This window comes from Aulostomus chinensis, chromosome 10, assembly GCF_037954235.1.
Source record: "Aulostomus chinensis isolate RoL2024-O1b breed Wild chromosome 10, RoL_Achi_v1.0, whole genome shotgun sequence".
In the NCBI taxonomy this organism is placed as follows: Eukaryota; Metazoa; Chordata; class Actinopteri; order Syngnathiformes; family Aulostomidae; genus Aulostomus; species Aulostomus chinensis.
The window spans coordinates 3,331,896-3,355,870 of record NC_141329.1 but is presented as its reverse complement, the minus strand read 5'-3'; the positions used below and the strand labels follow the sequence as shown (position 1 = coordinate 3,355,870).

Below are 23,975 nucleotides of genomic sequence, written 5' to 3'. Positions count from 1 at the left end.
CCTTTTTCACTGCTGTAATGAGAGCACTGACCTCATTACAAGCAGATTAGAAGTGTAGATAGATGTGTGTGTGTTTATGCGAGTGCTTGTGTCTCCTGTGTTTGAGTGTAAATGTGTGTGTCTGTGTGTGCACGTGTACAGCAGATGCAGCGATAGTGGTCGTGTCAAAGTGGCCTGATTAATAAGCAATTTAGTGTGTCCCCTTGTGAGTGACAGAATAGTGGAAAGCAAATTGGATTCATTGTGGGGCGGTAGATGAAGCAGCTTCAGTCAGCGGATGTGTGACGGTGGAAAAGTGGAGAAGTTGAGGGTTCATGGCTGCAGGGTGTCTGGGGTCCTGGGGGGTGGCTCTGGAGTTGACCTGGTGCTCGTGTTTGAGACTCATCTGCTGGGAAACCGGACGAAAGGAATTAAGATTTCCTAAAGATGATGCAGTCATGATTGAACACGGGATACGCTGTTGTCACACGTGTCCAAATTCCTCCAATTGTTTTCTCTGCCTTCGTGAATTGAGATGAAAAAACCTATTTGAATAAGAAATGCATGGACAGTTTGTGAGGTTTTAAGTTGCATCTGTTCATGTGCCCATGGTATCTGTGACACTAAACCGAAGCAAGTCGCATCGTTCTGTTTGATCAGTACCCTCAAAACCTCTCAGTGAAACTCCACTATCACATCGGCATACTGACATTTCTGGCAGGTATTTCATAAATGTAAAAATAAAGACTATTTGATAGAAATCCCACATTAGAATGAAACAAATCAAAACCAATTAAAGGTAAGAAATCCTTCACGGATGTGAGGAATTAGGAAAAATTCTGATAAGCGATGGAAACGTTAGTAGGGAGTTAAGCAAGACTGAATTTGGAAATCAGAAATGGTTTAATGATGATTAATTGATGGGGTTTCATTTGAATTTGATCAACTTTGGGGCTCCACCAAAGCCTTGTGTGCTACACTAAAGATGTATTAATTGAGGACAAATGCAAGCAAAAAAAACAAACAAAATCAGGTGATGTCAGACCAACTGTGGTAGATCATGAGAAACTGACTCCTGGTGGTTGCATCACAGTACTTACACAGTTGATGGTACTGTAGTGAAACCAGAACTGCAGCCTTATCAACAGCATCACGGCAACAAGTCTAGCTGCAGCCGCTGCTCAGTGGTAACCAGTCGCAGCTTCAACCAGCTCACCTAGAAGAGGAGCTGCTGCAGTCACAGTACTTTCAGAGCCATTGATAACAGTACTGCAGATAATTGCTCTGGCAGTGTATTATAAGTGGGTCAAAGACTGATCAAACCACTATTAAGAGATCTGGAGTGATGAGAAGTACTGTGAGCTAATAATACAAAAGTTCCTCTGATAAGATAAAACCCAACGTTTAGAGGCTTTGTATTTAGGAAATGCACTTCTCATTTCTCCAGAAAATCCGACACTTCTGGTGAATATGTAAATATCGTCACAGTATGCGTTTATCCTACCATCCAACCGTCCTTAATCCACTTAAAACGTTAGCTTTTGTTTGCCAGGGCTGGATTTCATCCTTTATGGTGGCGGGGTACTGAGCTCTTTACCTTCCGAGGCAGCTGGATTTGTAACATCACCTGAGAATCCATCTTGATGTCAAATTATGCGCTCGTGTCATCATCAAAGGGGCTCAGCCAATCAGCTTCTTTTGAGGAGATGGGGGCGTGGTTTGTGTGGTACCTGAGTGCGTTAGCATTGGCTTCGGGTTCCATGAGAGTTAGTTTATCTGACTGGTTGAAGTTGGCGTGATGGGTGATCAAATCACCCGCCCAGTTTTTCTTGAACTTGCCTTTCCCAAACCGTTCCTACAGAGAACTTTCCTCATGGTTCCGTAGTACAAACTCACTGATCATGTGGAACAGGCTCTGAAGGATCACAATAAAGGGCTAACACCAGCTACTTGAGGGTCACATGCTGATCCTTCACATCCTTCACTTTCCTTTACGTTATTCTTCTCATGCTCTCTGTATTTATCATTCTGTCCACCTGCCTCTCCTTCTCTCTAATGATGCTCGAGCTCTATCATTCAGATCAGAAGATGCTCTAACCTTGATCTTTGTGATAAACTAGACAGATCTCCTGACTCTCTGTCTCTTGCTCTCTCTCTCCTGCTGTCATCCCCTCTAGTCTTCATCTTCTTGCCCATTACTCGCTTTTCTTTTTAGCTCATCCTTTCATCAAATGTTAGCTCCCGTATCTCATCTGCATTCTCTTAATCAGCTGCTGTCATTTCACCCTTGTGATCCCATTTTATTTCATCCAATATCTCTTTTACCCTCTCCGTCTCCCACTCTCTCACTCTCCTCATCTCCCTCAGCTACCGTCTGATCACTGTGCCAGTACGAATCTTTGACTCACCTGATCAAATCTTACCTTATGGCTAACAGAGCTTCAGTAATCTAAGAGTGGATACAGGTTTCATGCCTCGTCCCTCTCAATCACAGTTAGCGGCCATGCTAGGTCCTGCAGCCCCTGCCTATTAGTCAGCAGTGTGAGTGATAGGCGCCGCGGGCAAATCAGACACCAGAAAATGAGGTAAAGGGGGAGCATCCATTTCCCCAGGTTGTCATCCTGGAGGCTGTGCAGCAGATGTGACAGGTGATCTGCCTCCAACTCAAACTGTGAGTGGCCCCCAAAGAGGATGTTCTTTTAATCAGGCTGAAACAGGGTAGCAGACCTTTTTTTTTTTTTGTGTTCAGGTTATTCATGGTGATTCATTGATGCGGTCTCTAAAACTATATAAATACTAGCACACTTATAATTCTATGCTGTATTGTCAACCTTTCGGTCAAACATGGAGTTCATCAAGACTAACAGTGAGCAGCTTCCGTTCCTACATCACCAAACAATCCTGACTGGACCCGTGAAAGGAAGTGGAAGGAAATGCATAGCTACTAAAACAGAAAAGGCAGAACCCCCCCCCCCCCCCCCCCACACACACACACACACACACACACACACACACAAAGTCAAAGAAAATGAGAGGCTTGAAACTCAAACTGTGAGTCGACATCAGTTTAATCAAGTCAGATTAGGTTAGCAAGCTTTTATTTCTATTTTTCATGGTGTTTCATATATTCTTATTTAAAATGTTCTTACTTTCCCCTCTCTTGTTTCTCATGACAGGCCTCAGACCATAAAATAGGACAAGCTGCAGAAGGGAGAAAGCAAATGAAATAGGAAACATGATGCTGCTGCCATCAGTGGCTCTGACAGACAGCTTGGCCTACGCGGCTGACACCCACTGTATTTCATTATGTGGTCTTCTCTGAGTAGGACCTGTAGCTCTGTCTGGAGATCTGCCCTCTACGTTTATCGCCATCTCTTGCTCCTTCTGTTCTGTCTTGTCAGGAAGGGATGTGACAGTGATATCAAAGGGTTGGCGCTCTGCTATTGATTGCTCTTGTCTGTCCAGTACCTCAAGCCATGGACGGTTGTCACCTATCAGTTGTCACTTGATGCCGTCCTCGCCATCATCTGTAGCCTCATAGGCTTGTAGCTTGGAATGTCACAACGACTTTATGGAATCTTTGTATCAGATTAACGACAGTTTTGAATTGACTCCTTGATGTGGGGCTTTTATCATCAAAGGCTTTATTAACTTACATAGAATTTTTTTGTGACAGCTTCGATCCTCACATATGATCATATGTATCATATCTTTAAATCAAATGCAGGCATGCTTCCACCAAGATCTCCCACCTTTTCCTCTGGTCAATTAAGAGTGTACACAGTGGTGTTACAGGAAGCATATCTAGGATTATTCAAAATTGCACATACATGAAAGAAACTTGCTTTTATTCTGCAGGGTATGGAGACGGTGCGTGCATATATCCCAGATGCTGTGTGGTATGACTTTGAGACGGTAAGACTTTCAAATACTTTCATATACAAAAGGTGTCCGAAATTGAGCCGGGAGATCAAAGATGCCGCAGTGTTGGGATCAAACACAGCCTGGGAACAACACCAACATCTCCCCGAGTCTTAAGAAAATCTGAACATAAACATCAGAAATAAATCACAAACAGGCAAAACATGAGTCATTGCAGGATGATTCTATTGTGCATGGATGCATTAAATTGTACTGGAATCAGAAGGTAAATGTATACACCCAACAGAAATGACTTCAGAGGAGCTTATCAGCATCACATTACAATAGTGGCATTAACACAAACACAAAGAACACGTATCACATAAAAGCCATTGCCTCGAGTTCTTTGTTTGAGACAAGAGAGATAAGACACTGAGAGTGAGGACAAAGAGAGTGAAAGCAGGGACAGAGAAGAGAGGACGGAGACTATCTCCCTGACAGAGAGATAAAAGAGGTGTTGAGTTCCTTTGGGACCTTATTTGGGCGTCACAGTAGTGATGTAAAGCGTCCACTGATCAGATGAGCGATTAGATTGGCTGTCTTGCCGCCGGCCCCTTGTCCTGGTTGGTCCCCAGTGATTATCTCAGCAGGAGGATTGAAGTATGGGGGGAGTAATAATGTAGTGGAAAATGACCATGAAAAACAAGTTTTAAAGGAATGAAATAAGAAGAAATGGATGGAAGTGAGGAGTCTGGATGGGTGATGATGGAGGTAAAAGATGCTTAAGAGTGACAGAGCAAGAAACACAGGAGAGGAAGAGAAGGACGAAAAATATGTAGTAGAACTGAACGTTTGACCATGAGAAGAGGAGAAAAGAATAGAGAAGACCTCCTTAAGGCAGACAATGAGGGAGTGATAAGATCTGAAATTGCTTATAGACGCTCCACTAACTCCAGCCCACACACACGGCCATATTCTAGTGTACTGCGTAAAAAAGCACAACACACACACGCACGGGAAACCTCAATGGGAATGAAGGAAAGTGGGATAATAAAGAATTAGAGCACCACAAGAGAGAATAACAGGACGTAGAACGGGAAGGAGAATGAGGGGAGGTAGAGAGACTTTTAAATTGTTTTAGGTTGGTATGAGAATTCAGTCCTCAGGAGATCAGAAATTAACGTCCCACTATCTAGGTCTTAGAAGAAATGAGTGGAGCAACAAAGAGAGGAAGAGAGAAGCAGGTGGAGAGAAGTGTGTCTGCTCTTGAGTAAATGTGTCTTACCACAACAGCACACATTTCACCTTCTGTAAAGTTTTGAAATGTAACTGAAACTTGCTCCTTGGGCCACTAAAACACTAGATTTTAATTTTGAAACATTCTAGAAAGGCCTTTGTAGAGGATGAAGCGCATAGTTACTTAAAAAGAAGCAGTAGTTCCAGTTTGACAGGTGATTGATCGACGGTGAGTTGGACCGAACCAAGACTTAAGGTATCAAGCAGATATTCTTTCCACTTATTGCATTTATGGCTATGTGTTTGTCTTAACAGATTTTTTTGTTGAATTATTTAGTAACCTGAAACAAACCCTCCAACAAGAAAATGAGCAATCTGATGCATGTAAGCTATCGACCGTTTCATCTCTCCAGACGCCCCCGTCAATATCTGGAGGTTCACCATGCTGATGTCACTCCGGAGTTACTGTGTTTGACTACAAAGCAGCCTCAAACCCAATTAATGTCCTAACATGGTTTCCACCTCAGATCCATTTACCACAGCGGCAAACAAGTTTTGCCTACTTACGCCTCGATGTTAAAGGACCCTCAGAAAAGGACAAGGGTCATGGAAGAGAAAAACGTTCTCACACTGGTCCAAAGCCTCCCTCTCCCGACCTTGAAAGCGATGGCGTGGAGATCATCCTGCCTGCAGAGCATCACATGGAGGAATTTAGGCGAGTTAAAAGTTTCTCCTCTTCTACCGATCAGATGGAGAAACTGGCAGACCGCAGACAACATGTGACCATGCATTTACCGGCTGACAAACTGGGTTTGCACATCAGAGGTGGTGCAGTCCTCCCTACGCAGAAACCTAATGTCACCACCACATTCAGGTATACACCACATGCATTAATGCCTACAGATACTGCGTGCACAGCACACGGTGGTTTGATTTGTTACATGTGTCTTGAATGTGTGTTCGTGTGTGTATCTCTAGTCGACGTAATCCCATGGGTTTGATCGTTGCCCTTGATGACAACAAGCAGGCAGCTGGGGAGCTATTCTGGGATGACGGAGATTCCCGAGGTATCATTGCTTTCCTCATTTGGTGCTTATTCACATGTGGGAAGAAGTGTTTGTGTATGTAAAGACTCGTCCAACTCCATCATCGCCATCACTCATTACAACCATTAGCATCAGCATCAAATTAAAAACACACACACACACACACAGTACTGACTAGTTTTCATTTAAATTAAAACAAATTTCCTGAAACTTCACAAAAGACCATGTGGATGACAACATACGTATACACGCGCTGTATGTTTGTGGAGTGCATGTGAATTCTCAGACCATGAATATGACAATACCCTACGATCACGAGTGTTTCTTTCACTTTTTAAAAATGTATTGAAACTATGACATTCACATTTTTCACACCATACCTGTTGTCCTTTTTCTGGCTGCGAGCAGGATGATGTAAAAACTATGAGGGTGACTTTCACCTGGCTTGCTTGAGGAGTCGAATACCAGCCAAGGAAGAAGCCATTACATTTTGGAGCAGATCCATTTAACATCGCAAAAATAAACAGGCACATTTTTTTTGTGTGTTTTTGTTTTTTTAACATTGGGTTTGGCCGAGTTTGAATTGTTGGATCTCCAAGTGCCCTCTAGTTTCTCTTATTTAATTTTCCACAACCTGAATAAAGAGCATAATGGATGGACATGCTCCCAGTACGACAGTTTCGATAGTCTGCTCACACACACGAACAAGTGAAGGTCTTCAGCTGCGTCACGTCACGGTGACTAACTTCATCCGCTCGTCTCCTCCTCCCCCCACAGAGACTGTTAGAACAGGCAGCTACATCCACTACAAGTTCACCGTTGTCTATGTAAGTTTCCTCCGCTCACATCTGCACCGTCTTTCAAATCCAGCCCACATATTCTTTCTGATCTGAAGTCAAGTTCAAAGTTCAAAACCAACAGAGACTTTTCCAGTCCGGAAAAACCAAGCTTGATTGATCAATGTTGCGCTACCGGAACTTTGTTGGATCAAATACTTCATGTTCTTGCTTCGCACAGCACTGAGGATTACGATCATGTGTAATGCATGCTGTTGATGTTCTTTCTGTACAATGGTGTTACACCAGGGTGTCTATCTATGAAGACCAAAGTTATAGAATGTACAATGGGGAATCTAAATTTAGCCGAGCATTTTTATTCAATTAGAGAGCAAAACCAAAACTTCAGTGACACCCTCTGTGGACTCCGGGAACCGGGTGACACATGGGGCCTCTTCAGTGAATCTAGATGATGCATATTAGCATAGATGACAATTTTTTTTTTAGTCTTCCCAGGTGTGCTATGAGTCAGTGTGTTCAGAATGCTGCTGTTTGAATAAATCATCAAATAGCAGAAGTTTTGAACATACAGTAATAACACCTTGTCCTCTCTTCACTGTTGCAAGTACAAGCTTGACATGAGTTTAAGGTCCATCTTCTACTCAAGGTCTTGCACCACCTAACTAATCTGAACCGATGACATCATGAACCCACAAAGAACAGGTCATCTGATCATTTCTTTTTCTGCATCTTCCCAACATGCATGGACGCGTACGTGTCAAATAGGCTTCAAGGAGTTTTATGTGGATTAGAGATGGTGAACATGGCTGCTGGACCCCAAGTAGGCTACATTCTCCCAGCATGGAGATCCTCAACCCATCTGGGCTCCCACATGAGGGGCCTTCATTAAATGGAGCGCAAAGATGAGATGCTGGAATGTTAAACCCTTTAAATCAGCGCTACAGACCGTTGAGACCTATTCATCTAGTTGCTTTATTCTTCCTCTGAAGTATTGGAAGAAATTCTCATTGGTAACATCTAATGGGATCATACTACTTTTAAATCTGATCGATTATCTCCTCCGTGTAATAGGGCGTACTGACGATGCAGGTGACCCACGCTGGCTACAGGGACCCAAACAGCCTGAAGTTTGAGGACATTGTCATCTTCGGGGTGCCTCATCCTCCCATGTTCGTCTCCGTGACACACGTTAGCAGCGACACACATGAAAACTCTACGACAATGGTGCCACACAGCAGCATGGCACATGATGAGGCCAAGAAGGTAACGCATGCGCAGCATACACAAACGCATATACACACGCGCTTAATGCATGTGTGGAAAAATGGTAGAAGTAAGAGCAGAGAAGGCAAAAGTACATTCATTAATCATTCAATTAAACAGCAGATAAAACAAAGATACTAACTGATGAAAACAGGTAATTTAGCTCGCGGCTAAATAGCCTGATGAAGTAACATACACCAGGTGGCATGCATAAATGCTAATGTAGCCCAGTTTCTGCTGGAAATATGAATACCAACTATTTATTAGGTTTACTGCATCTATTAGTGTGTGTGCGTGTGTGTGTGTGTAAAAAAAGATGTATGAGTGAAAGGAATCTACTGCTTTTCAGCTTGTTGGTTGCAAGGAATTGCATATATAGAACAATATAAACACTGAATACAATTTAACTTCCTTCACACTGTGCCAGTTTTGGAGGAAAAAGTGCTGCTGTACTGATGCAAGACAGATGCGGGCTGGATGATTTCTACAGTGGCTACACTTGTAGGCATCAGCCATTTGTTTCAATAAAACAAAGAATGAAACCATTACTGTAAATTTCAAGGTTAGCTTCTAAGTGTAAGAAATGATAACAATTTAGTGTATGTGTGTGTGTGTGTGAGGGAGGGGGGGGGAGAGAGAGAGAGAGAGAGAGAGAGAGAGAGAGACAGAGACTAAAAGACAGCAGGGAAGAATGACTAAGAGTAATGATCCCTCAATAAGTGCTGAGGGCTATGAGCAAAAAGCAAGTCTATAAAGTGTCAAGACATTCGGTTAACTAATACAGTAGAGATTTCTTTTGTGTGCTTCTGTATACTTGTTTGTGTACTCGTGCTCTTGTGCATGTGTGTGTGTGTGTGTGTAGTCATGTCTATACGCTCAAGGTCTCTTTGGTCACACACACAAGCATACATTTATCAGGTGACTGTCCGTGGTAATCACTTCCTGGGGGTGAAGGGTAAATGTGCTGTTAAACCTAAACTCTATCTTGTCATGTCCATCAGTCTTAATATGCCTAGTTAGACTGGGCCTTGAGTAGAGCTCACACCCCCCAACGCCAGCACATGCAGTCACGTAACACGCTATTTTACCACATGACTCGTCATTGAATTCCTTAATTAAACATGTAATTTTGCACTTTTCTCCCCAATACAAAACGTTTCTACTTTGTCAATTTTGCTCATGTCTGCCTCTGCGAGATCTGTCTTAGTTTGACCTCTGGTGTACTTGTGTGTCCTGTATCGTGCATTTTACACAACTGAGTAGCTGAATCATCATTCCAAAAGAAAACAGCACCCTGAATGTACTGAATAGCCAAGGGAGGTGTAGGTAAGGGCTGTTAGCGTCTGAAAGATCCCCCTAAAGATTTTCTGTGTGAATGACTCATGATTCCCAGCAGGCGCTGTTGAAACAGTGAGGGATGTTAGCATCTGCATTTTAATTGGTAGTAAACACAATGACAAACCTGCATTTGTGCTTGCGTGAATAAGTAGAGCGCTCACACAAGAATAATGTTCAGAGACTATTCTGCACTGGCTGACTTGGATTTAATAATCACTACTTCCCTCCGTGCAGGTTCTGTCCCTGCGGGGGCTGTCCTTGACCCTGGGGGAGACCTACCTGGTGCAGTGGGAGCTGGTGCAGGGAGAGTATCAGCGCTTTGACTGCCATCCAGAGGAGCATGCAGATGAAGCCAAGTGCAAGGCCAGAGGCTGCATCTGGGAGGTGACGGGAGTCACATGCACTCACATACATGCACACGTGCACACAAACATACATACATACTGTACATACACACATATGTGTGTGTGTGTGTGTATATATATATGTGTATATGTATGTGTGTGTGTATTGTGTGTGTGTGTGTGTGTGTATATATATGTGTGTATATATATATATATATACACACACACACACACATCTTCTTTTTCTCAGCCAAGCAACATCGAACGTGTTCCATGGTGCTTTTACCCAAAAGACTACGGATATGATGTCACAACGATTGAGGAAACCGACTCAGGCATCACTCTCGAGGTCGCTCGGAGCAGAAAGTACAGGAGCAGCGGCCGCCCGCAGTCACCAGACATTGACACACTCCATGTTGACATACGTTACCACAGAAGTGACATGCTGCAGTTCAAGGTGTGTTATTGTCTGTCATTCATGGGACCTAATCTTGATTATTGTTTGATGTTTTGGTGTGTTTTATCACTGACTTCATGTTTCCATCCATCACTCTTCTTCACCATACATGAGGAGAAGTTGTTAGGAAGGGCAGCTCAGCTGTAGTTGATAGTGTGAGTGTCATCGTGGTTAATGCTGTTGGAAACCTCAGCTTATCTTCATTTCAAGCGTGGACTGGAACACGTCCTGTGGCAGCACTTCACCTGTACTGTCTTTGATTGAGTGGCGGGTTTCTCTGCACCCTATCACGTACTACACCACATTAATATCCTCTTCCTGTCCAGATCTGGGACCCAGCTACAGATCGTTATGAGGTCCCTGTGCCGCTGTCCCTTCCATCTGTTCCTGAGACTGACAGCAACAAGAGGCTTTACAGGGTGCTTGTTACCAACAATCCATTTGGCATCCAGGTCATCAGGAAAAGCACAGGAACCAAGATGTGAGTGTTTCATCTGTGCAAGTGACCCCTGAGGGCTGAGACCTGAGCTTCACCCTCCTCTACGGTTTAGATTCGTGTTAGGACTTCCATTGTTTTAAGTAGTTACAGTCACCTACCATTAACATTAGCATCATAAATACCTCTTCTGTTGGGGTGAATTAGTTAAATTCACTGTCCCTGCATGGCTGCAGAATGCATTTGTTGAACAAGTTCAACAGAATGCACAAAACCCGATCACTCCTTCACTGCTGCACCCAAATAAAAGTCTTGTACATGTGATTTTATTTACTGATTGCTAAAAATCACAGCTGCATTAAAACAAGCAATGAAGTTGAAGGGACTGGAATCATTAAGCTCCAAGTTCACTTTCAAAAACGACTTTTTTATTCTTAAAAGTGTGTTGTTTTTAATGTATTTTATATTTATCCATCCATTTTGCTTTTATTTGTTTTGCAAATGAATTTTCCTCTTGTTCAGCAGTGGCGGCGGTGTCTCCCGGAGCAGCAGAGTGTCAGAAAGTCTCGTCAGGGTGTCTCTAAGCAAGGCTGACATTATTTTGTGGTTAAGCCTTACGCGTTTTAAGAAGTGTCAGTTGAAATTTTACTAATTAAAATATGTGAGGAATGTTAAAGGGATGCCTGCAGTCCCTATTATGCTTATTTGTGTCAAACATTTCTGAATAACCCCATTTGACTATAATCCCCACGTATTGATTTAATCCTCTGTCACTTTTCTCAGTTGGGACTCCTCTGTGCCAGGTTTTACCTTCTCAGACATGTTCATCCAAGTGTCGACTCGCCTGTCATCAGAGTTTGTGTTTGGCTTTGGGGAGACGGAACATCCAACCTATAAACACGACCTTAACTACCATACCTGGGGTATGTTCTCCAAGGACCAGCCTCCTGGTGTAAGTGTTAAACTGAAGCACACTCATTTTCATATTTCATGGGTATGTTAATTCACGCAACGAAATTATTGTTTGCGATGGCATATTTTATATTTTTTGGAAAATGTTAAGCATCACCATTTCCCATCAAAGTAAAGTTTGAGCTTGTTACAGCAGTAACAAAGCCCCCTGTGCTAATTATATTTAGCATCACACCCTTGAGACTGCAGGGGTGTCTCGTAAACAACCTTGCTGCCCAGTGTGGACACTTGTCCTTCTCACATTAATGTCATTTTAACATGATGCTGTTGATATGACTGGCACTTCTACAGGGTCATTATGTTTCGCTACCAGTGTCAAGGCCAGACGGGGTGAAGTTTCCACCTGCATCAGCATTATCGAGCCTAATTACAGAGCTGTCAAGGCAGCTCTGCAGGGTTCAGACAAATGTTATGAGGCCCCATTGAGAATAAGGAAATCAGAGTAATGAAAAGAAGAGGAGACACCATGTGTGATATAGCAGGCTAAAAGTGGATGAACAAATCTTTCACCACAAGTTTGCCATGTTAAGATTATATTCAAGATCTATCAATCTTATACTTAAACGTAACAAACAGCCACAAGGACACACAACTGGAGCAGCTTTAAGGAAGTTCTGATTTGAAGGAAACAGACCGTGACAACAAGCAAGGGGCCATCTGGGTTTGTGCAGTGTGGAGCTTCTGATATGACTGCTGATGCATTAGACAGCACAGCAATAATTTATATGCAAAATAAGAAGTACTATTTGATCAGGCAGTATTTTGCTTGAAGAGCAGTGTTATGAACACAGAATGAAGTGATTCAAGTGTAAACTAAAGGTCACGTTAGCAAACGCTGGCAAACATAATATGTAGCTAATCAAGAAAAGTTGGTAAGAGGCGGGACAGACAGACAGCTGCTATTGTCTAACCTCAAAATCCCTGTTTTAGGTCAGACAGCAGAGTCAGTGTGAGCGCTTTTATCATGGCTCATTAACTAATTGTATCATTTGAATATAGCAACATTAAGGATATAGTGATGGGTATTGAAGCAAGTGAAGGCTAGCTGGCAGGCTAGTTCAGTGAGTAGTTGATGGGAGGTCACAAAGGCAGAAGAAACACTCTTGAAAGTTGAGTTAAGAAATGTGTTGAAAAGACATCAAGGAAATGAAAATCATTTATTTAGATGACTGTCCATTATTGAATTAGTGCATTCCACATGATGCGTGTGTGTGTGTCTGTGTGTGTGTGTGTGTGTGTGTGTGTGTGTGTGTTACACCACTAATGTAGGAATACTGCCGCTGCCCTGTCACTTTAGGTTAGTTAGCTAATGACCTTTTATCCTTGCTGAGTCAGGCCAACAACGTAGCAGGGCAAGAAGGACTCATGCACACACTCCGCAAGAACCCCCCCTCACACACACATACATAAATGATAGACAGGGCCATCCTCAGAGACATTACATTACAGTTTAACAGCCTCTTATGTACCAGAAGTGCAGGAGGCTGATGGAGTGTGACGTGCCCATGAGTTTTCGTCGAGGATCGTGACATCTGAACGTGGCAGATTACCCGTCCCCCGCCACCTCCCTTCGTCCAGCCTGACAAGTTCATATGCGTCAAAGTCAAGGCTTGTTCTATCGAACAATCCACGCTGCAGGATTATTGAAAGTTTCAGGCCTGTTCCATTGTTGCCTATTGCAGGTGAGAGAGCAGAATATGCTTGTGCTCACTGTAACTGCCACTGAATGGGCGTCCCATGTGAACTACAACAGACGTTAAACAGGCCAGGTTTCTGCGGGTTTGGCAGCACATACATGTGCAAGCAGCTCTTAAAGTCCACAAAAAACAGAGATGGGTGGAGTGCACAGTTCCTGGACATGCCAAGAAAAAAACTGAACGTCAGTAAAAGTGACAACAAAACAAAACCCTCCATTTTAAAATTCCAGTTAAGTTAGAGGAGTACATGATATTGAGTCAACTTAAGTATCAGAGGTAAAAGTACTTAATATTTATGTATTCCTGTGGTTGGGAGAATTCAGTCCTTGAACTGTTGGCCTTTAAAGGTCATGTAAAAGTGGCATGTGTTCCTGTTGATTGTTTCCCCTTGAAGTTGTTTCTTTCAAATAAGTGCACACACACACACACACACACACACACACACACACACACACACATATATATATATATATATATATATATATATATATATATATATATATATATATATATCTGTCTAATTCTCTCTCTATCTCTATATATATGTGTGTGTGTATACATAAATATATATTCTAACTCTATATGTACGTGTGTGTGTGTGTGTGTGTGTGTGTGTGTGTGTGTGTATATATATATATATATATCCGTCTAACTCTATCTATATGTACGTGTATATGTATATATATGTATATATATCTAACTCTCTATATGTACGTGTGTGTGTGTGTGTGTGTGTGTATATATATATCGGTCTAACTCTATCTATATGTACGTGTGTATATGTGTATATATATATATATATATATATATATATATATATATATATATATGTCTAACTCTATCTCTATGTATATATGTGTGTGTGTATATGTATATGTGTGTATGTATATATATATATAGTGCGTGTTTGTGTATATATGTGTATATATATGTGTGTATATGTAAGTGTGTGTGTGTGTATATATGTATGTGTATATATGTATATGAAATATAAAGGTTTCAGAGATTTAGTATCCGATCATCACCTGTTTTCAGTCAGCTGCATTTTGCTATCAGTTCATTTATGAAAATAATGTCTGAATCCTATGTAGGTTGTTAACTATGAGGCCCACGTGAAATATACGATAACCATTCCATACTATATAATGTGCAATAACCAGCTCGAACAAAGTGGATGTGACAGCCCTGCTGTAGTTCCAGCTTGAAAATGCAGCAGACAATAGTTTCTGTAGCCCTCACAGTAGTGAAGCTACTGTAAACATCAGCAGTCTGAAAGTTGCATGAGCCCCACAAGAATGTGTATGGATTATATGTGCTGTATACATGAAAATCCATGCAGGCACGTGTAATCCTACAACTACAACCTTTGTACCCTGACGTGATAAATATCCAGGAGAGGAACTGCGTTACTTCCTCTCAGGAAGACATTGTGGGTTTGGAAAAGCACAGAAGGCTGTTGATAGATTGACATGCTGAGTGGGCTGAGCACTAAAATATCATTTTAATGTTCTGCATGCAATTCTGCTTTTGGTTGTTGTTTTGTTTGGAGCTCAAAATGTCCAATCCCGAAATCTAATTTCAGTTCTCTTGCATGCACCACGCAGCAGCAGAACTTCAGCACCATTGGAAGAAATATCTAACATCATATTTTGAACATGTTTGTTTAGGTGGTTGTTGTATATTCTTTATTAAATGCATGATTCAGCAAGTGCACATAATTTTGCATTGCTCAGCAATATTATGTTCCTGGAGAAGCTTTGTTTGTTGACTGGTACAACAGCAACATTTCCACTGAGCAGATCCATTGTTGAGAATTTGAATGCATTGAAGAAGTCTGTTTGATTCCTGTTCTCTGCTCCAGTACAAGATGAACTGCTATGGAGTTCACCCTTTCTATATGGGCCTGGAGCCTAGCGCTGATGCTCACGGCGTGCTGCTGCTGAACAGCAATGCCATGGGTGAGGAGGGAAACAAACGCCTGATGGCGCACACATGCTTGTTGACACACATGCATCGTCGGTACATGCATGATATCATCTGCAAACCACAGAATTCACACATGCCTTGGCTAATAGACCACACACACACACTCAATTGCATATGCAGAGGGCACTTATGTATGAATGAGTCAGGCCATTGTCCATGTTTTGAGCACATATCTTTTGACAAGAAACCTTATATAAGGCCAGCATGCTTTAGTGAGCACTTTGAGCTCATCTGCACATTCATTGCTTTGCATGCTGCACCGCAGCCACACTGTGACATACAGAACTGCACTGTGTACAGACAAATGCATATATGTACATCCAGTGTGATTTTTGAGAAAAAGCACTGTTGTATGACCAGATTAATGGTACAGTATGTGAAGAATAGATACCCATGTGTGTGTCCTTGCAGAAGAAAAACTTTTTATTCAAAAGAAAAGAGAGGCTTTGTGCAGATTTACTTCATTTCAAAGAGAACACCCCCTTGTATAGACATTCAAACAAAGACACGTGTCCTTGCTTCGTGTCCAGACGTGACCTTTCAGCCTACTCCAGCTCTCACCTACCGGACTGTGGGGGGCATCCTGGATTTCTACCTGGTCCTGGGACCTACGCCTGAGATGGTGGTGCAGGAGTACACTGAAGTAAGTCTTGGTGATCCTCTGGTTTGTCCATGTGTGAAGCGCTGTGTATTGTGTCTGTGTGTTTGTTTGAGTGTGTGTTGTGTCTGGCCCTGGGCCGCTGTTGATGGACTGAAGCAGCTGGGAGTTCCTCGCTTCATTGTGCTCTCTCATTTAGCCAACCTAAACACACACACTTTTTCTTACAAAACAACTTTTTTTCTTTTTTCTTCTGCTGATCTGTTTGGACTTCCTCGCTTGTTTTTCTGCAGTTGATTGGACGACCTGTTCTACCTGCCTATTGGGCCCTTGGGTTCCAGCTCTGTCGCTATGGTTACGCCAATGACCAGGAGATAGCAGATCTATACAGAGACATGAGGGCAGCAGGTGTCCCCTACGTAAGTTCCCTGACAAAGACTGTCTGCGATATCTTCATGAAGGATATGAAAGACCAAAAGCACAGGATTATTGAGTAACATGAGAAAAAAACTTCATTTTCAGTAATCAAACACACCTCAGAAACACAGAAATACCCATTTTATACACTCAAATTCAAACAAGGACTCAGAAATGTCAGAAAAGTTTTTTTTTTTTTAAATAATATGCAGTGTTATTGAAGTTATTTTCCCAAACAGTTGAACATGTTATCAGTATCTATCGTTTCGTTCATCATCTTATTTTAACTCCTGTTTTAAACTGGAAAAGTGAAGACAAGTTAAGTCAGAAGTAAACTTCCTCTGTAAATCAGTTAAGGGACAAAAAAACCCAAAACAAAACAGGTCAAAACAAAATTAACACAAACTAAAAATTCATAAACACACACTTTTTATGCTTTTCTAAATAATGAACTCTGATTCAGCTCCACCCCTACAGGACATATACTCAGTGGGATAGACTGCGCGAAACCCAAAATAGTATCTAGGCCTATTCATATTTTACAATGTCATTCACTGTCTGAGGACAATAAAACCAAATTAGATAGAAGAAGAATTTCGGATGAAGCAGAACAGAGGAACCGACCTCGTGGATTACACGGGTTACTGCCAGTTTAACTTGATGAAATGTGACCTCTAATGTCATTTGAAATCCATTTCATTGTATGTTTCACAGCCTCTGTTCCAGTTTGTACGACATCCAATAACTCTGTCTGACGGGGAAACCTAGGGTCACATTTGAGTATTATATTTCCTAAACTGGATAAGAAGCCAAATATGGCAAAACTGAAAATAATATTCAGATGTAGAAGACTTGCCACGTGGAAACAAGCCAGAAAACCCTCCTTTTCATCATGCAGGAGGGAACATAAGAATTTACACCGATAATCAAGCCAATGCCAGATTATGCATTCAGAAAGCTCTAACCTGCAAGAAGCTGATGCCAGCCAGAAAAGAATTCATTAACTAGAATGAAAGAAGCAAATAAAGCATTTCCATACGTGAGCAGCTTTTACAGAATAACCAACCTGGCATGGCAATGGAAACACCAAGACAGGGGGAGTTTTATTAAGAATTTGAAATAAAATTAAACTTTTCTCAGAAATCAAGCACATCCTCTTTAAACAAGTATGATTTATTTGGTTGCAGAAGCAACACAGCCTCAGTGTCCGAAATATAAAGACTTGCTGACCTTGCGGAAAAGAAAGTTGAGCCTGTACTTGTTATTGTTTAAAAAAACCAAAAAAAGTTTCTTCAGCTTCAGTCAGTTTTTTTTCTACCTGACGACCACTGCAGGACGTGCAGTATGCAGACATTGACTACATGGATCGTCAGCTGAACTTTAAGCTTGATCCAGAGTTTTCTGGACTACCGGCATTGGTGGATGACATGAGGAAGGAGGGCATGAGGTTCATCTTCATCCTGGTAAAAACATATTCGCAAGTGCCAATGATATGCAGAGATTTACATCTTTTTTATCGAAACTTACATCGAAGAATGCTGAGTCATACTGACATTACATGGCTCAGTTTTAAGGATGAATTAAGAGTAAAAAACAATTCATTTCCTCGGTTTTTTTCCAGGATCCAGCAATTTCAGGCAACGAGACTTCTTATCCAGCCTTTGACAGAGGTTTAGAAGCAGACGTCTTCATTAAATGGCCCAAAAACATCAAAGATGAGATAGTGTGGGGGAAGGTAGGAGGGAACGGGTGATAAAGATGAAAAATACACACAAAAATGCCTCTGCAATTATCTAGAAAGAGACTGTACATCTTCTTTGCAGGTGTGGCCAGATTACCCTGATGTCGTCGTAGATGATGACCTGGACTGGGATACCCAAGTACAGGTGCTGTAGTGATGAAGATACAATTAATGTATTTTTTAAAATGAAATGATTTTGTCATGTTGAGTTTTCATCGCCTAATTTTCTGATCACCCGTGACATCTCCAGCGCTTCAGAGCTCACACTGCTTTCCCAGACTTCTTCCGCAATGTCACAGCAATGTGGTGGCATCAAGAAATCAAGGATTTCTACGATATGATGAAGTTTGATGGCCTGTGGATTGTGAGTGACTTGAAAGAGCAAAGTCTGCTATACTCGCTTTATGATTGTGTTTTCACTCCTCTCGCTTTCTCTTCTTCTGCAGGACATGAACGAGCCCGCCAGTTTTGTCCACGGCACAGTTGGAGAGACATGTCTCGGAGACCCTCTCCTTGAGAACCCACCTTATATGCCCCGTAAGGCATTGGCAAAGCATTTCCCTGTTCCTCTTATGTCATAATTAAGCTATGATGAAGCATTTTGCAATTGTGTGTGTGTCTGTGTGTGGGTGTGTGTTCAAACAGCTCTGGAGTCTAAACATCGTGGCTTAAATCATAAGACTCTGTGCATGAACAGCGAGCAGATACTCAGTGACGGAAAGAGGGTCAGACACTACGACGTCCACAGCCTCTACGGCTGGTCGCACACCAAGCCCACCTACGAGTGAGTGTCTGCGGTGTCTCTTTGAGTTGACGCGTGTAACAGTTTGTTACCTCGTCAATCACAACACATTTTGATTTAGAGAACAAGCGGCACAGTGAGAATGAATGTAGATGAGGAGAAAATAGTGCAGCAGAATTAGACGATATTTGCTTTGAAGAAAATCTCAGGAGATGCATATCTGTTATCTACTATCTTCCCCAGATTATAGACTCATCAAAAGTTTATGAAAATAATCCCCAGAATGGAAATTCATTGGGTGTTGTGGCAGTGAGATCTGATTGCACAATCCTAAGGCTGCTGGGCTCAGTTTCCTCGAGGCCAGGTGACTGTTTGCTTGCTGCTGTGTATGTGTGAACATGGAGATGTAACACATCTCTCCTCCTGCAGTGCCCTGCTGAACGTGACAGATAAACGAGGCATCGTGGTCACCAGGTCAACGTTCCCCTCCAGCGGTAAATGGGCCGGACATTGGCTGGGTGACAACAGTGCCGTCTGGGACCATCTGTTCAAATCCATCATAGGTGAACATGAACGCAGTGTGAACATTCTCTCCCTGTAGAACTGCATCATAAACAGTAATCTGGACTGGATTACTGGCCCTGTTCAGATGCGGCATGGTCCATGTGTCTTAGGCGATCCGATCACGAGCGGGGTGCAACAGTGCAGCAACGCCCTGCTCGCCTGCCATGCATTAAGATAATCAAAGAAATTCAGAAGGCCTTTGGTCCACCAAATCACCCAGGGCACTTGGTTGCTATCAGCTCTGTTTTTACAAATCCTGATTCATAATCCAAGCCCACGGTTTTATAGTTTTGGCCCACTGATTTGAAAAGCGATGTTTGCGTGGTGCATCACTTCTCTGTTGTCTCCAGACCGACACCACGCTCTTATTTATCATAAATCTTGCAGCTTGAGGGAACAATGGCAATACCAGGAATGTGATTACTAGGCAGCTTCTCAGAGGTCTGAGCCCTTACGTAGTTGCAGAATGCCCCACGTTGTCCAACCCCTCGTGAGAGGCGGAACCAGGTAACGTTTGGGATTTTGCAGACGGGGCCAAGCATGTCAGGTGATCTGACCGCCCTGGTGGCTCTGGTTGTCATGAGATCAGATCTCCGGGGACTCGCTGAGTCTGAAGAGGTTCCACTGTGATATGACTTCTCAATGTGCTACAAAAAAAGAAGAGAAAAAAGCAGCTCATTTTGGCACCATCTTCCTCTGTTCCACAGGCATGATGGAGTTCAGTCTGTTTGGCGTCCCTTACGTAAGTATCATCATCTGATCTCAGTTTTGATAAGACATAATCTTATTGATGTGACCTTGTCCTTCGTAAGTAGATTACAGCTGCCTGAGTGTTGTTATTTTGTTTTCTGGACGCTTTGATCAAAGGCTATCTTGAAACACAATGTAGAGCATATCCCAACAAGCACCGCCCCAGCAAGACGCCTGATGCTTATCGCTTAATATCCAAACATGTGGTATCAACAGCCTTGAATGAAAGTTACAGCCGGGCTTTGTTATCTGCCTCTGCTCCTCTTGTACCTGCATGCTTCCCTCATCTTCACTCCCTCAACTGTCCTTCAGTCTCCTCACCTCAGTCTTGTTCTAATAATCACTTTATCAGTCCTCGTAGGAAAAATGTCAATACGAAAACACACTTACCAAACATGACACCTGCAGCAAAAGCAGTGTGACCCCACTTGGTGTTCAAAGATGTTTTTTTTAATCACACCTCCGGAGCTGCCTCCTCACTCTCTATACACACGCGTACTGAGCCTCTTTGTGTCTCTCTCTCTCAGACCGGGGCAGACATATGTGGATTCTTTGATAAAGCCGAGTATGAGATGTGTCTTCGCTGGATGCAGCTGGGTGCCTTCTATCCTTACTCACGCAACCATAATGGCAAGAATAACCGGGTGAGTTAAGTCTCAACAAGTGAAACAGACACTTGAGCTGCCATGATACATTTACAGCATGTGGATGAAGAGGCTGCGAGGATAGAAGGCTGGGGCAAATCTACCTGTTTCCCGGAACTTCTGAAGCTGGGAGACTGTATTTGTTAGCCCTGGGCTTTTCTTTTCTTTTTTTTCACTTGCTTTTGTATTCAGATTAATAAAGAAAGGAACCCCCTGAAATCCTAATATACAGCTTGAATTTCAGTATGTTGCCACAATGATCGAGGAAAAATATCAAACATTTACGAAAAAAATTACCCAATGTTTTCTTCAACCATCTCCTTCTTCATCTGCATGACCCCCCCCCCCCCCACACACACACACACACACACACACACACAAACACACACACAATCCACAAAAAGATAGACCTGTTTGGTGGTGTAGTGTTGGTGGCATTCATTCCTGGATTGACCTTTAAGAGCGTTGGAACACATCAGAGAAATCCAATAACGCACGTCCGGAGATCGATATCACAAAGCTAAATTTCTCTGCACTAGTGTCTGCAATACTAGACAGGCCAGTGTGTGTTCGTGTGTGTGTGTGTGTGCTTTTTAACAGCATGGAGTGAGAATATAATTGAATTCTCAAGGTGATCTGGGCACCACAGCCAAACCTCGACTCCACACATGCATATACCCCACCATTCCAATCATTCAATAATGGCTTGCAAATGGATGTTTGGAGAGATTTGACAGAGCACACACACACACACACACACACACACACACACACACACACACACACGCGCGTGCGTGCGTGCGCCCAAAGACTACAGCACAGAATCATTGTGTATGAGGTAAAAGAGACAAAAAGGAAGAGGAATATATGTCAACAGGGAGAAAAATAACAAAGATTAAGAGGTTAGAGGGAAATAAGTTTTTAAACTATGTGAAGGAGAAAGAAAAAGATGTTGAGGGATACAGTTGCTGGAGAATAAAACCAAGCAAGTTCAATGGCGGTGACACAAAGTCGCCTACTCAGGAGGATGTTGGCGCCGGGACAAGACTGAGTAACTAGGTCGCTGATTTTGAGACACCTTTGATCAAGTCAGCAACGAGATGTGTGAAAAGAGGAGGTGAAAGAAATGAAAATTCAACACGGGAGTGAGAGAAGGCATTAAACAAAAGAAAAAACATTCAAGGTCAGATGTTTTTTGTGGTCTATTGTTAAAGACTGTGTAATTTTTTTCCAGCCAGCCATATTAAAGCCCCAATCATCAGACGGATAGCAAGAGTAACCTCCAGTCTGCTTAACAAGCGTCTGACAACAAAGTATTACCACCACAAATCAGAGCAGCGGGTACACAAGGTCAGCGACAGTGGCGAGAGAGTTTCTGCCGAGTCATTCCCAGAGCGCCGTCATGCCCTGTGTCTCTTTGCCCTCTCATGACTTTCACTGCTGACCTCCAGATAATTTTACTGCGGCAGCAAAATACTGTAGTTCCCAGAGATGTATCAGAACAATACCACATTAATGTATTCACTGAGACTTCGTCTAGCCACACACTTCATTAGCATAGCTGCATTTTGTTATTCACCCACAGGGACGTATTATTGTTAATCTAAATGTTTTTCTGATGTGATCAAGCTCAGAAGAGAAAAGATGGGAAGGGCAGACACAGCTAGATAACCTCATTTTTCCTTGAAGCTGCCAGTGTGTGCATACACATACATTTCTGTCTACAATCAATGTGTCTCGAGGCCTTTTGCCACTATGAAAGTGGCCATAAATTAGGTGAATCTTTGAGATGGATTCTCTGTCTGCTTCTCATTTTTCAGTGCTTGCTACTCTCATATTTCCATCAGTCTCTTCTTAGGTTTTTCACAGATAAAAGTCTTACTTCAGGAGCCAACGGACTGTTGTGGAAGTGTCGGGTCTTAAAAAATTTCTCTGAATGCTATAATGGATCAAGATATTATGTTGATTGTTTATCTCGCAACATCGGCATCACTTAAATATTTCAACTCATGTGCCGGCCCCCGCACCTGCTAAATATTCATATCCCACAAGTACAAGTACATTTCAACTGAAAACGATCATTTATTTCCTCTCACTAACACAAACTCTCATAACACATTCTTCATGTATCATGAAAATTGTTTCCTGGTGAACACATCTGATTATAAGGCATGAATGTGACTGAAAAGGGAAGAATAGCTCCTGGGGTGTCAGATAATTAGTCTTTCCTCAGAAAATGACATGATGAACCTGGTAAATTCCATCAGCAATAAAATAATGCAACTGTTTTATATTCAATCATCTTCTGGCAAGCCTGTAGGAAGTCACCACTGCCATCCTCTCCGTGAATATTAGCAAAACTAACCCTGACAAATTGCAGCTATGAAGAAAATGTCCAATAATATCTTTCTTTGTTTCGTGCATTGTGTAGCTTACACAAAACTGTGCTAAGGGGGGACCCCACCTGTGCCCCTCAAGAACATATGCATAACCACACACTGTGTGTGTGTGTGTGTGTGTGTGTATTCCGAACCATGTTGATTAGTGTGCTCAATACAGCTGCAGAAAGCAAGCTATTACATTTAAATTGGCCCATATCTGCAGAATGACGGTACTACCTGTCCTTGTCTGTCCTTGTCACGCTCCTTTTGCTAAATGTCAGTGCTGTGTGTGGCAGAATATTTCGAGCATCATTTATCATAGTAAGTGCATGCAGGCCAATCGAGCACTTGCTGCTAACTAGCTGGTGTTGCTACAGGCTGTGGAACCAAGCAAGACAGACGGTAAACACTCAGTGTCCAACTACGCAACTCTACTCAGGCCTATTATGTGAAGACACGACAGTCTTATTGTTGTTGCTCTTTATTCGGCATGTGACCCAGGAGGAACAGGAAGACCCACCAGCACCCCTGCTCTGCCTCTGATTGGCTAGTGCTTGATGCCTGTAGTGTAGCCATGTTTCGTGATATCCAATCAGAGGAAGAGTAGGGGACAGTCTTTACAGATGGGAATAACGCATTTTATTGGTATAACCCCTGACATAATTCTGTGAACCCCTGTTGGGGAATCATGGGTCTAGATAGCAAGAACTGTCTATCAATTATTTA

General features: G+C 42.4%; 1 protein-coding gene across 9 annotated transcripts in view; it reads left to right on the top strand.

Moving 5' to 3' along the window:
* si (sucrase-isomaltase) overlaps positions 1 to 23,975 on the top strand; it is a 63,610-nt gene that overhangs the window by 28,695 nt on the left and 10,940 nt on the right. For 8 of the 9 annotated variants that reach the window (XM_086215593.1, XM_086215594.1, XM_086215599.1 and 5 more), the window contains 21 exons: positions 3,838 to 3,894; positions 5,826 to 5,950; positions 6,055 to 6,143; positions 6,900 to 6,949; positions 7,991 to 8,182; positions 9,755 to 9,904; positions 10,115 to 10,321; positions 10,648 to 10,802; positions 11,541 to 11,709; positions 15,288 to 15,384; positions 15,943 to 16,055; positions 16,304 to 16,429; positions 17,762 to 17,890; positions 18,049 to 18,162; positions 18,251 to 18,313; positions 18,419 to 18,532; positions 18,615 to 18,705; positions 18,814 to 18,952; positions 19,340 to 19,473; positions 20,182 to 20,216; positions 20,752 to 20,868. In XM_086215593.1, the coding sequence (XP_086071719.1) occupies positions 3,838 to 3,894; positions 5,826 to 5,950; positions 6,055 to 6,143; positions 6,900 to 6,949; positions 7,991 to 8,182; positions 9,755 to 9,904; positions 10,115 to 10,321; positions 10,648 to 10,802; positions 11,541 to 11,709; positions 15,288 to 15,384; positions 15,943 to 16,055; positions 16,304 to 16,429; positions 17,762 to 17,890; positions 18,049 to 18,162; positions 18,251 to 18,313; positions 18,419 to 18,532; positions 18,615 to 18,705; positions 18,814 to 18,952; positions 19,340 to 19,473; positions 20,182 to 20,216; positions 20,752 to 20,868 (2,466 nt within the window). The remainder of the gene's footprint in view (positions 1 to 3,837; positions 3,895 to 5,825; positions 5,951 to 6,054; positions 6,144 to 6,899; positions 6,950 to 7,990; positions 8,183 to 9,754; positions 9,905 to 10,114; positions 10,322 to 10,647; positions 10,803 to 11,540; positions 11,710 to 15,287; positions 15,385 to 15,942; positions 16,056 to 16,303; positions 16,430 to 17,761; positions 17,891 to 18,048; positions 18,163 to 18,250; positions 18,314 to 18,418; positions 18,533 to 18,614; positions 18,706 to 18,813; positions 18,953 to 19,339; positions 19,474 to 20,181; positions 20,217 to 20,751; positions 20,869 to 23,975) is intronic. The other variant, XM_086215597.1, reaches the window with a different exon arrangement.